We start from the raw sequence: 12,648 nt of genomic DNA on the forward strand, positions 1-12,648 counted from the left end.
GGAAATCAAATGCATTTATTGTAACAGCCACACTGGACAGCATGAAAGACTAGGGGTACACAGGAGTTTATGTTTTCCAAAAACGGCCTCTCTAGGGAGGCATTCGAGCTGTTGCATTGGGTTTTTATTAATAAGTTGTTCAACATACTGAAGCCACAAATGAACAAGTGAGAAGCAGTGCATGGCTTCTCACCTCCACAAACCTTGTCAATCACGGTGTGAACTGCGTGCCAGTTGTAAAGTTGCTGCAAACAGTCGACACAGACAACCCTTCAGACGAAACCCAACCACCTGACATGCTGTTTGGACTGCGCATAAATGCCGTTTTAGTCCAGAATGTAGCTCAGTAATGTGTTTTAATAGACTTTGGACAACAAAGAAGCACTATGTCACAAAGGAGTTCATTGTGTGGATAGAAAGCTGACAGTATACATATACATTACATGGATGCATTTATTGTTTTTTGTTGGTTTTCGTAAGATTTGCTCTGCAAAGTTGCTCAGGGGATCTGCTGCTAACACGTTATGGCCTTAAACAGGGCCACATTCAGGGGTCTTGTTAAGTCCGTGACTTGGTGGGTCGAAGCTGTTTGCAAACTAATTTCCAATTAATCAAATTGCCACACCTTGAACTTGCCTTCCACAGCAACCCTACCGGTACCGGGCCTCAGGGCAGTTGTCAGCATTGGCCAGCTGGTAATCAGTCTTTGCAGCAAGGCCACTTCCATCATCGGGTTTATTTTTTAGATTATTCATGCTTTGAGGTTTTTAAATATTTTGCGACAGAGTAATGGATTATGTGGTGCATGAAACAAATCTGGAGATTTTATAGTTTATTTTTCGTTAGATGTGAGAAGAGCGGGTGTGCTCTCTCCAGTGTATGTCTACAGAGAGGAAAGAAAATCACACTGGCCACATTGTCATTTGAAGCTTTAGACTGAGTTTAATTTATCAGATTGTAATGGGAAATATGAGATACAGCTTAATGGTTGGATGAACTCTCAACGCTTTTCTTTTCATTCTTTTCATTCTGTTTCTTTTCTACTTCCACGTTTTTGTTTTTTGTTTTTTGTTTGTTTTTTGTTTTTTTCCCTCGATCTGTTTCTTTCAAACCAAACTGTCAGCATCCTTCCTGCCGGACTGGAAGTGTGACTGCTGCATTACAATAAGAGGGAATGTTTGAGTGATTAGTCGTACGTGTCACACTCGTTCTCCTCCTCTCCGCCTTTCTCACTCTACTATTGGTTAACACGAGGCAGGCTCCGGGATGATGATGCCAGGAAAGGGGGCTAAACTCCGAGCGCACGTCTACTCCGCTGCGCACACACGCACAGCAAAAGTGAAGTGAAGATGCTTCTTCCCTTTCGATCAACAGTCCAGCCCGTGAGCCATTCACTTCGTCCTCTGCCGATTCTTCTTCTGCCAGAGCGCCAAACTGTCCCCTTCTCTGGTTTACAAGAGGAACTTGCGCAGCCGGTGCTCGTCCAGCTCGGAGGAGGCGAGAGGAGGCACCAGAGATCCGGAGCACCGTCACTTCTATAGCGTGCCGGTGGAGAGCTACGCGTCGGTATGGGTGCGCTGACAAAAGGACGTTACCTCTTCATGCCGGTCCTCCTGCTCCTTGTTTATTCCACAGTATCCGTGATATCCAAAGGTAAGAGCTGCGTTCGAGTGCATCCCTGCCTACTTTGTGTGTCACTGCGTTGTAAACGCTTTACCCCGCTTGGATTTTTTTTATGCCTTCCTGGTTATTACGCACCACTTGAAACGACTGTAATTATTTCGGTTTTGCTCAAGGTTTGTAAATACAACACCTCGCACACTCAGTTTCCAGTGTGCGTTTTTGATTCATCCTCGGACTTGGTGTTGCCACTAATTGCGCCTCTTCTCCCCCAACGCGCAGCAGAGCTTCTGATATTGATTCATCAAGCCACATCTCACACTGCCAACTTCCTACAGCGTTTATCTTTTTCATTTCCCCCCTCAGATCGATGTTAATTGTCCCATCTTCACTCGCATTTTAGCCTTGAATGAATCCATCATCACCGCGCTGCATCCACGAGCGTAGACTTTAATACAGGAACGCCTGTGCAACAGGCGTGTCATTGCATTTTCTTTGAGAGTTGGTGTCGATTCTTTTTCTGAAATGATGCGCTCCCTGATATCATGAAGTGTTGGGGATAAACGACTGTTGTGGAAGGCGAGTAGTGCAGATTCAGAAGCATCTTCAAGCGCAAAGTCAGAAAAGCGTTTTGCCACTTACACCTAAACCGTATTTGGGAGGCAAAATGAATGGGTTTCAGTCTGGTGCTGTGCACTTTTGAATAAGATTTAATGTCATGTGTCCCCCGTGGTTTACAAGTAAAAAAAATATCAAGGTGCTTTAAACACAAAGTATTATGTTGATTAAAAAATACTCATGGATCTGAAGTGGGTCTGCCAACAATGGAGGTAGGAAACCTTTAGAAGACTGTCTCTTCTCCATGATTTTTTTTTTTTTTTTTTTTTTTAACAGATAACTACGAATTAAAAAACATGGTTGATTCAGGATCAGTATAAAATTACAAACAAAACAAGCATTCCCTGTCTGATTCATATGCCCATTGTGCAGTTTTCTGTAGCTGGAGTTTTTGTGATTTTGTGCATTTGCAGTGGGTGATATGTTCCAGTGTTACAACTCCACCAGAATTTGCCATCTGATTGTCTTGGCTTGAAAATAACTTCCACACTACTGCATATGCCACTCCATCTAATGGCTGTAACACAGAACAGATTCTCTGTTCTCTACTATACAGACGTGGTGTTTAGATCTGATGTGGCGTTGCTGTTTTCACGCTAAACTCACTGTATGCCTGTCCGTGGATGTGAACTGAGCACAGTAGGCCTGATAAATTACATACATACCAAGTATCATGACTCCATTAATGACAGATGTATGAAGTCCCCCGCTATGTTTATTTATGAGCTACAAGGAGTTAAAGGCACATTATTACTCTAAGCTGAAAAATTTTCAGGATTACAGCAGCAGACCTCTAGATATCCTGATGTTCGTCCTAATACGGCCTAGAAGTCTCCAAAAACACTGCATGTGACATGTGGTATGTGTTTTTATCCTTTTCTTTTATGTTCTCTTCTTTTTAATGTTCTTGTTATTTATGCACTTTAAGAGACGATACTTTTAATTTCGTTGTACTTGTGCAATGACAAATAAAGACATTCGTTCATTCATTCATGCATGCTACAAGTTCCATAATGAAACACGGCAGCAACTTTCATTAGACCCTCCTTTCCCAATGATGGGCACATCTTGGATGTGCTGCACTTCAAATTTGTAATGCTAACTTTTATCAAGAATAGTGACTCAAACAAGTCCAGAGACTTGGGGTAGAATGTAAAGGGCTAAAAAGCTATTTTGTATAGGAAACCACAGTACTGCATGTTTTTCATCTTTCCACGTGAATTATTTTATTTGACCCTGACCCTTGGCAACCAGTGATTTAAAGTAGTAAAAAGGCTCATTTGGAAAAGGGCTTTTGTGCTAAATTCTTTCGGGAGAATAACATTTTATACAATTTTGCATAAATGGCAGAGTTTAAATTTGAGTGAAGACTTCAATACCCATCACCCCCGCAAGGTATGGGTGACACCAGGAAACATATGGAGTGAAACTAAGTTGAATGAATGGATTAATGTAGAAAAAAGTTTTCCCGGTGATATTGTGCAGAAGATCATCTTTACTGAATTTCACTAAAATTTTATGAGTTGGTTTTCCTATGATTGTTGACAGCTGACTAAACTTGTTTGGCTTCTGAAGTCATGCCAGAAAAGTTTCAGCCACTGTTCTGTATCAAAAGAGTCATCATCTACTGACAGATGCAAAAGATCTGAAGTGTTTGTCAGTGTTAAGATGATCAAATGTTGACTTTATTCAAACTTAAGATTTGTTATTTTCCTATATTCAAGTGTGTAAGTGAGTAATAAAACTGGGCTGCAACAAATGCTCATTGTTACCATCAGCCTTTGTCTTAAAGGGTAAGAAAATGGAAGGAAATTGAAATTTATTTAATCAATAATGCAAAAAAGATCTCGTTTATCTTCTATGACTGAGTAAAAGACAAAAAAAATCCCTGACATTTGAAACGTTGAAGTTTTTATACTTTTTTTTTTTTTGCTTAAAAAAAATTGAAATGGTTAAATGGATATCCAGATATGTGCAGATTAATAAACCTTGAACACTTCCTTGGAAACAAAGTGATATTTCTCCTGCTTCTCAAATACAGTGCCTTCAGTGTTAGTCTGCACATCCCATCAGTCTCAGAAGCCATAAGTGTAACGACAGGTGTCACACGGACATTTTCCCACAAGGTTGACTCCATGAACCAAACAGCGGCAGTCCGCCGGCCGCGCCACGGCTTGACAGCGCTAGCTCGCGCTCGGCAAGATTTAAGCTCTTAAGGATCAATAGCCGACGTTCGCGGGCCCCCGTTGGTTGGCAACGCTCCTCACGCGAGGGGTCACGAAGGAGGGCTCCTCCATGTGTAACACGAGTGAGTGAGAATGGCGTTGCCTGGGGGAAAACTTTAAAAGGCTTTTCAGCTATGTCTCACAATTCTGCAGAAACGCATGAGGGATACTTCAAGCGGCCTGAGACATGACGTGACTACTTTATAGATCAGGAATTGAATAATGCCATGCAACCCTGCTTAGACATGCAAAAGTCAATCTGAGTGCACTGCTTTGTGAAATTCCTTATAACTTAGCATCTGATGAGGCTGTTGTGGACTTCTGTGGACATGCAGGAGCATTTATTTGATACTTGGCCATTCATTTATGTGATATGTGATTTATTGAGAGAGGGCTGTGTATAGAATAAAACTTGTAATTGTCAGTAACATGCTCAGCTGTAAGTTTTGCTAATGTTCCAAGAATATGTTGAGAAATTGGTGTATGGAGCAGCTAATGTTTGCCCTGCTGGAAAGAATCAGGTTCTGATTATATGAAATATGAGCAGCAAACATCCTTCCCCCTCCACAGACGCAGAATTGCGTCAAGTCTTACCGAAGCAACCATCGCCACATGTCGTGTAATGTCTTTTTGTTGCAGCAACCTCATTTGACATGTTGACTTGTCGATTCTCCCCAGGCTTCTCTCCAACTGTGACCTTGTGCGGCAGATTGTACGTCGCTGTCCTTGTTCTTTGGGTTAAGCATTGGAAAAAGCAGAAAAAAAAGACACAACAAAGTACAAAAGGAGTACAAAACTGTGGCTTTTACAGAAAAAATAAAAATCCCAAGGTTTTTTTTATTTTATTTTTTGCTGTGCACAGGTTTTTTATGAAAACAGACAAAGGTCAAATCTGTTATTTTCCCTCAGAGAAAGTAAAGGGGCTCTTATATTTTCCCTGCCGATCCCAGAATGAATCATCATAGTCAGGCTGCCGTGGGTGACAACGTGCGCAGTTCAGTGCCCAGATTTACATTTAAATGAAACCAAATGGCTGTACATTCAGAAATGATATACAGTAATGATGATGGTAATAAAAGCGAAGTCCTCTTTCTTATTGGACCGGCCCATACATGGGATTGCTGTCATTTGTGGACCTTGCAGGTACACTCAGTGAGTTATGTCTTTGCTATGTCAAGACTATTACCTTCACATTTCAATGAGTGGATTCATCAGCACGCTGCCTAAGAGGCTTAATGTAGTCAGCAATCAGCCTTGCAGCTCGCTGGGCATTCCTTTCTGCTGTGTGCCTGCATGACACTGAGATGGCACAACTTTTTCCAGCCACAGTTTTTCATATGAACCTGTGGATTAACACCGTTTGGCCAGTTTTCCAGTGCATGTTCTGTAGTTCCATTTAGGCTTGAAATGGGGAGTAAATGCCCTCAAAACGGCCGTGATCAACATGGCAAACATTAATGTTGCACCAGAATGTGGATCCGGTGAATAGATGTAATGTGGAAGCAGATGCTCATAGTTAAATCTTGACAGGAAATCATCGCACGATTCTGCTATTCTCTTCGGTGCTGCACAGAATTTTAGCTTCTTTAAACTTATTGGTGCTTTGGTTTCACAACCCATAACCATTTTAACAATTTTTTTTAGCAGTGCCGTGCACCGTATTGTAATGGTTCTCTTGAAAACCGTCTCCCATTTGATGGTAGCATCAGCATTTGCCCAGAGCATAAAGTGGTTGAACACAATGAAACCCAAAGCAGCTGAAATAGATATTTCCCTGAGCTGATATGCACCAAAAATGATCTAAAATGAGAGAAAATAAGGTTTGATGGCCAAAAATGATTACTCATATATCTTCCAAATGTACCTATAAGTAACTTTATGCTACTGCATTAGCCATAAGAGCTCTATAAAATTGATAGGTGTTTTCAGCTTATTGTCTTGCCCCCACGAGGTCAACTGAAGGCTTGTCAAGAAAATTTAAAGCGGCCATGTTCGGCCTTTACTAATTTTGATGTCATTTTGCACCATTTCCTGCAATTTTATGGACCAAATGATCAATTACTCAAGTAAATGTTCAGCTGCACAGGAGCTGAGATAAATAAGTCTTCAGAGTAATGGCCGCTGCAGTAGTCCCAAACTTGGCCAAACATGACATTTTAGAGATCTATGTTCCTATTTGCTCATTCACTCTCAACTTTGCCATTTCCCTAAGAATCGGAGAGCTGTTATTTAGAAGCCATTTGAAAATGTTTGAGTCATGACGGCCTAATCTGTCCAGGAAGAAAACTGTCGCTTCCGTCCCGCTTAATCTGAGGGGACGGCAGTCAGGACGGGGGGGGGGGAAGAAGGCCCGCTCAGTCACAGTGCTAAATCATGCAACAAAGCCGCAGATACCCTTCATCCATCTCAGTCAGCAGATTCAATCAGTTGTGCTCTTAAAGCCACACGTCTTCATTCCACAGTCCTGTCCAGACTGTGGCCAAGTGGCTTTCTTTTAAAATATTGCAATCTCTGTATGAGCCGTGAAGAATACATGTGGACACAGCTTTGTTTGTCTGAGATTTTTTTTGTGTGTGTTTCAGCACTGGCAAAAGAACTCCCTGAGGGTGAAAAACACTTGGGGAAAAATGTGGTAGGCGGAGGATTCACTGTACTGGATAATGACAACAAAAAAAATACTTCAGCAGGGTAAACTGTCTTTTAGAACGAGCTAGAGACAAGGTGTACCATTTCTGCAACATGGTCTACAGGCATATTTACGTGTACGATATATCCAAAAATAAAAACTGGTAGTAAATTAAAAGTCTCAAGCAATGAATGAGGTTGAGGTTGACGCAAACCTAACAAAGGCCAGCCCCAAATCCATGTCAGATAAAAAATAAGGTTGCATACATTCTTGATGTCTGTCATTAAGCAAAATGTAAATTTCTACTTATTTAAGTTATTAATTCAACAATGTAATCATGCTGTTTTCATTCATTATATTACATACTGGACTGTGCTGTCAAAAGGAATGACGTTTACACATTAACTTTGCTATCCAAAGCGTCTCAGTGGTGTATGGACTCTCCGTTACATGACTGATCAGACCACACACAGGTTCAGTTGATCATGCATGTAGATTTGGAAGAATAACAGCTATTGTTGGAGTAAATTATGCACATTTTATTTCCAGACAGTATTTCCAATAAATGAACTCATTCATGTTCTAACTGACAGTGTTTCAAACGGTATGCTTCACAATCAAAGTTGGGCTAAGAAACAAAGGGGGAGGTCTTTTAATTTGAAAGCGTTCGCCAAACAGGATCAAAACAAGGCTTCGTGCAAAAAAAAACTATTCAAACATAGGGAATTAGAAATAAAGACCTGGCTTTAATGCAAGTCTACATTAAATAAGGGCCTTCAGTGGGTAAATGTGAGGTGACTGTAAAGGCCCAGATTTGAGAAGCGTGCATATATATATTATTTGTTTTAGGCTCATATTTTTACACAAATGAAGCGCAACAAAAATTAAATTACAATTCTTCCATGAAGCTAGTTATGTGAAGTGTAGGGGTCAAAACAATAGACATCAGTAGAATAAATCCCAAACATGCTGATGAGTTTTGTAAAGAGATATCGACTTCTTCTGTATCTTCAGCACTCTATCACCCGTTATACGTGTGTTATTAACGCTGTGCTTAAACATATATAGCTCTTAATTAAACATCTCAATGTTCCTGTGAAATTTTCTTGCATTTACTCTAAATAAGTACATATCTATTGCAGCAATTACTCTCAAGCTTCAGTACAAATAGAACATAGTCTTTATGAAAAAGCAGCTCTAAAGTGTGCCTTTTTTCGCATTCATTTGGCCTTGCTGTGGATCCAATGCTGGCACTACATCTATGCAGTAATATACTCCAAATTTAGAGGTGTCAGGTTGCGCGGGCTCCATGAACTTCTCCATATCTGTGTTTACAGATGGTGTGCACCAGATGAGCTTTTTACAAGGCTGCTTTATGATAGCGTCCTATTTAGTAAACCTCCAAGCAGCCATGAGGCCTTCTGCAGGATGCACACACACATTTAGGAAGCCAACACACAGTCCTGTGTAAATTTTATTCATATTACATTGCTGGCCGTGTTTGATAGCATCAGGGTGTGAGCTTCTTTAGAATCAGAGTCAAGAGAAAAGCGAGGCGTCATCTCTTATCAAGTCAAAGAGAATTCAATATTGTTATTGAAAAACATGTCCTGAAGATGTATGGGTCAGGGCTGAAATCTATGTCAGACGATTTCAAGTAAATGGCCTTTTGAATGACTGAAGCTTCTAGGTGAATCCCTCATAGTCCACCCACTGGAACCAAGTTAAAGGAGTGTCATTATTCTGTATATTGCATGTTACCAACAACCTTTTGTTTTCATTAGCCAGGTGGTAATGCAGGTCTGTTGGTTGGCCCAAGTTTGATCCAGATGGAAGCATTGGATTCGCAGAGTTTGACCAAGTTTGGTGGGCTCACACTTAGCCCTTGAAACCTCTATCTACTTGATGGACTAGCATCAAATTGAACACAGGCTCGGAATAGTTTCTGAGATATATCTGAATGATTCTGGTGATTGGCTCTGCCGGCCAAGGGGCAATGTTGGAGTTCTGTAATTTTAATCAGCAGCAGTAAGGCTTCCTCCAATCCTACCAGCATGGCCACCACAGGCCACTGGCATCCACCTGGTATAATTGAACGAAATGGTTAACAGTGCAGCAATGGGAGGTTTATTATCTAACGTGCATGTTGCTGATTGGCCCAGAGCAGGTAATCGGTCTGTTGTTTAATATGTCTGTTATCTGCTGCAGTGAATCGTAGCTGAAAGGGTCCATCATCATAGACTCTTGTATATACAAGAACGCTTCCCACCAAATCAAGGGAGGCAGCAACCTCGGAAACGTGCAAAAACTGGATCAAATGCATACATTCATGCTCTCCTCAGAATGAACTGTAATCTACAGTTATTCCCTGGGAGCCGTCATCAGGTCGAAATGTCAAGTACTTTCAATCGCTAAGACTAATATTCCCATTAAAAGAGCTGTATTTTTTGGCATATAGCTGCCATATTTATTGTCAGTAATTATCAGTTTCTCACTTAGCAATACTGTAAGAAACGGCAGAATCAATCAATGGAATCAATTTGTTTCCAATTCACAAGGTCCTACTTCAATACAACATTGATTCATTTAGTGATGTTTAAGATTCATAAGATTCATTCATGTTGTCATTGGCGTTGTCATGGCTTTGCTTTAGTGCAGCTCGTCTCTGTCGTCACACCTTTTAAATCCAAAGTGCTGGCACACATCAGCTCCCAGGCCAGCCGACGTTCTCAGAGTTGTAGCTTCTGTCATGTTTTTGGCTCTCCCTCACATGCGGACTAATCTCGTTGCCTGGTTTTGCCAGACAACAGTGGGAGTTCGAATGAGAGGATGCGGGAAATGGCATGATGTATACAGATTTAATGAATCTTTCAAAGGAAGATCGATACGAATTTAAAAATTGGATTTTCTTTTGTAAACCTATTTGTGTAGCGAGTTCAAAGTATCTTTGTAAAGTGCTTTACAAAATGTAAGATAGGAAACAAGCAAAGAGCTGGATAGAAAACAGACTTAAAACTTAAAATAAACATTAATTCAAAAAGCAAAACAGCAGTTTGAGGGTAAAGAAAAAGAACAGATGTGTTACTCAGAGCTGATGATGGGATGATATAATGTGTAATATACCCTCACAGAGCTGCTGAAAGCTCTTATTCTTTTTCTACATCATCTACAATTCTGCGTATGATTTTGCCTTTTCAGCTTGTTTTTACCTACAGTAGTCCGCTGATGTGAGCATTTGAAGGTCTGTAATCGATGTGTTACGTTAAGGCCAGTACGGAAGAAAGTAGAGACGAAGACAGAGAGCGAAGACACTAAGAACGTTGAGAAAGCAGCCAGGCAGGATGGTGACCCGGCAACGTGAGCTGGCTCCAGTGAAGGGCCAGTCGCTGTGGAAAAGACTCCCCAATACATAGATCACAGGTATTTTTCTTGGACGCCTGATGTATGGCCTCTGATATGCCAAGCCTGATGGTTGTCTTCTGTTGCTGTACCTACTTTTATGGCCTTGGGTCAGCTGTTCAAACATGTCCTCTGTTGATCCATGGTGCAGCAGCGGGCCTACCGGGACAGAAAGTGCTGAAGGACAAGTTGTGATGAATGGACTGCCGAGCACCAGTCCCAGCTCCCTGTGTCCCGTCCTGCCTGGAGGACCTCACAGTCTCGCTACTGGCCACATGTTAGTCATTGGACCATGCTGTTTTTGAGCGGTGGTTGACTCACTCTCAGGTGCTGCAGAAAAAGCCAAGGAAAGGGTTTCATTGTGGGCTTTTAAATGTACAGATAGGTGGGTGTATGACGAGTTAATCCAATAAGTCTTTAAAATGGGATGGACACAGCTTTTTGAAAGGTCCGTGGAAACACTCGTAATCATATTTTATGTGCTGTTTAAATGCAGTTATTTTATCGCGTTGTACAAATGAGGCCTTGGTGGTGACAGTTTACACACTCTTTGAGGTGCTTGTTTCTGCAGACGGAGAAAAATCTGAACAACCTGCAGTTATCCAATTATTTGTCAAAAAGAACAGATGTACTCGAAAGCTAAACAGATTAGTCTATGAATCAACTTTGAACTGAACGTCATTAATGAGTCACAGTGTGTTCCCAATCCTGCTTTTTAAATGCGTGGCCTTGTTGCTGTTCTTTTGTAAAGCCTTCATTGTATATTGAATTTCTTTGGGCTGTTGCACAAAAAAGACATCACACTGGGCTCTGGGAAAGTGTAACAGACATCAGTAGTTTCAAAAGAAATACATTTCTCATCTCAAAACAAAGCAAACAAGAAGAGTGCAAAAAAGGGGATTTTTATTTGTGCACAAACTAAATGCACAATACCTGTGATAACTTTACTACTTGCATAGAACAAAAATGCAAAAAATATAAAAATGTGGAACACAATGCAAGGTAGTGGTGCAGTAGCTTTCAGATATTCAAGTTATCTTGTAGTTCATCAAAAGCATTTGGGTCCATTTTTATATTTAATGATGCAAGGCACTCAACCAGCACACACTGTTGCACTTGGCACATAGCCACTTCACCCACACACAATTTAAGATCACAGTCGCCTTTCCATTTTCTCACAGGAGTCGATGGTTTGGCAGATGATGAACTCGGTCAAGAATAAGTTTTAATCGCCAGAGACTCCCAGCCCAAAACCAGAAGACATGACATGAAAACAGAATAGTGAAAGCTGTATAACTAAAATAAGTTGTGGGGGTAATTATACACTGAATATACACCGATCAGCCACAACATTAAAACCACTGACAGGAGAAGTAAATAATATTGACCATCTTGTGACAATTCAATGTTCTGCTGGGAAACTTTTGGACCTGGTATTCATGTGGATGTTACTTAGACATGTAGCACCCACCGAGACCAGACCAGGCACCCCCACCCCATAGCAATGACACTCCTTGATGGCAGCAGCCATCCCCAGCAGGATGCAGCCTGACACAGACACACACAAAAACACTTTAGGAACAACTCAAAAAACACGAAGAACAGCACAATGTGTTGACCTGGCCTCCAAATTCACTAGATCCCAAACTGATCAAGTATCTGTGGGATGATCCACAGAGGCCCCTCCCCTCAAACCATAGGACCCAAAGGCCTGAAACTGACACTGCATGTAATGCAGGATAATAATACATATCTAGAAATTTAATTCAATTCATTTAAATTTGGTTGTATACAGTGTTCCTAATGTCTACATTATGAAAATAATTATTGCATCCAGAACAAAATGAACAGTAAGCAGCCTTGATGATAGCTGGCTACATTAAATGACGTTTTATTGCAGTAATCCACATCTGCCGTCTTGTGGGATCTTTGGGAATCCTGTAAAACGATTTCCCCTTTGCTTGTCCCCGACTATTCTGGCATCCTGGCCACAACAGCTGTCGACCATTTTTGGATGTAACTGGTACAAGGACTGGTTTAGTTAGTTGCTTACAGGTGTCAACCGAATAGTAATTCAAAAAGTACGCTTTTCTGCCAATATGGTTGTGGTGTAATTGCCGATGCAGGGTGACGTCAGCTACCAGAGCTCTATTGCATCAA

The 12,648-nt window shown here is 41.1% G+C and overlaps 1 protein-coding gene across 1 annotated transcript in view; it reads left to right on the top strand.

Moving 5' to 3' along the window:
- Positions 1-629: 629 nt before the first annotated feature.
- Positions 630-12,648, top strand: part of unc5db (unc-5 netrin receptor Db) — a 186,965-nt gene continuing 174,946 nt past the window's right edge. Inside the window, exon 1 of the mRNA XM_084552202.1 lies at positions 630-1,653. Within this exon, the coding sequence (XP_084408328.1) occupies positions 1,569-1,653 (85 nt within the window). The 5' untranslated portion in view covers positions 630-1,568. The remainder of the gene's footprint in view (positions 1,654-12,648) is intronic.

This window comes from Chelon labrosus, assembly GCF_963514085.1.
Source record: "Chelon labrosus genome assembly, chromosome: 9".
NCBI lineage: Eukaryota > Metazoa > Chordata > Actinopteri > Mugiliformes > Mugilidae > Chelon > Chelon labrosus.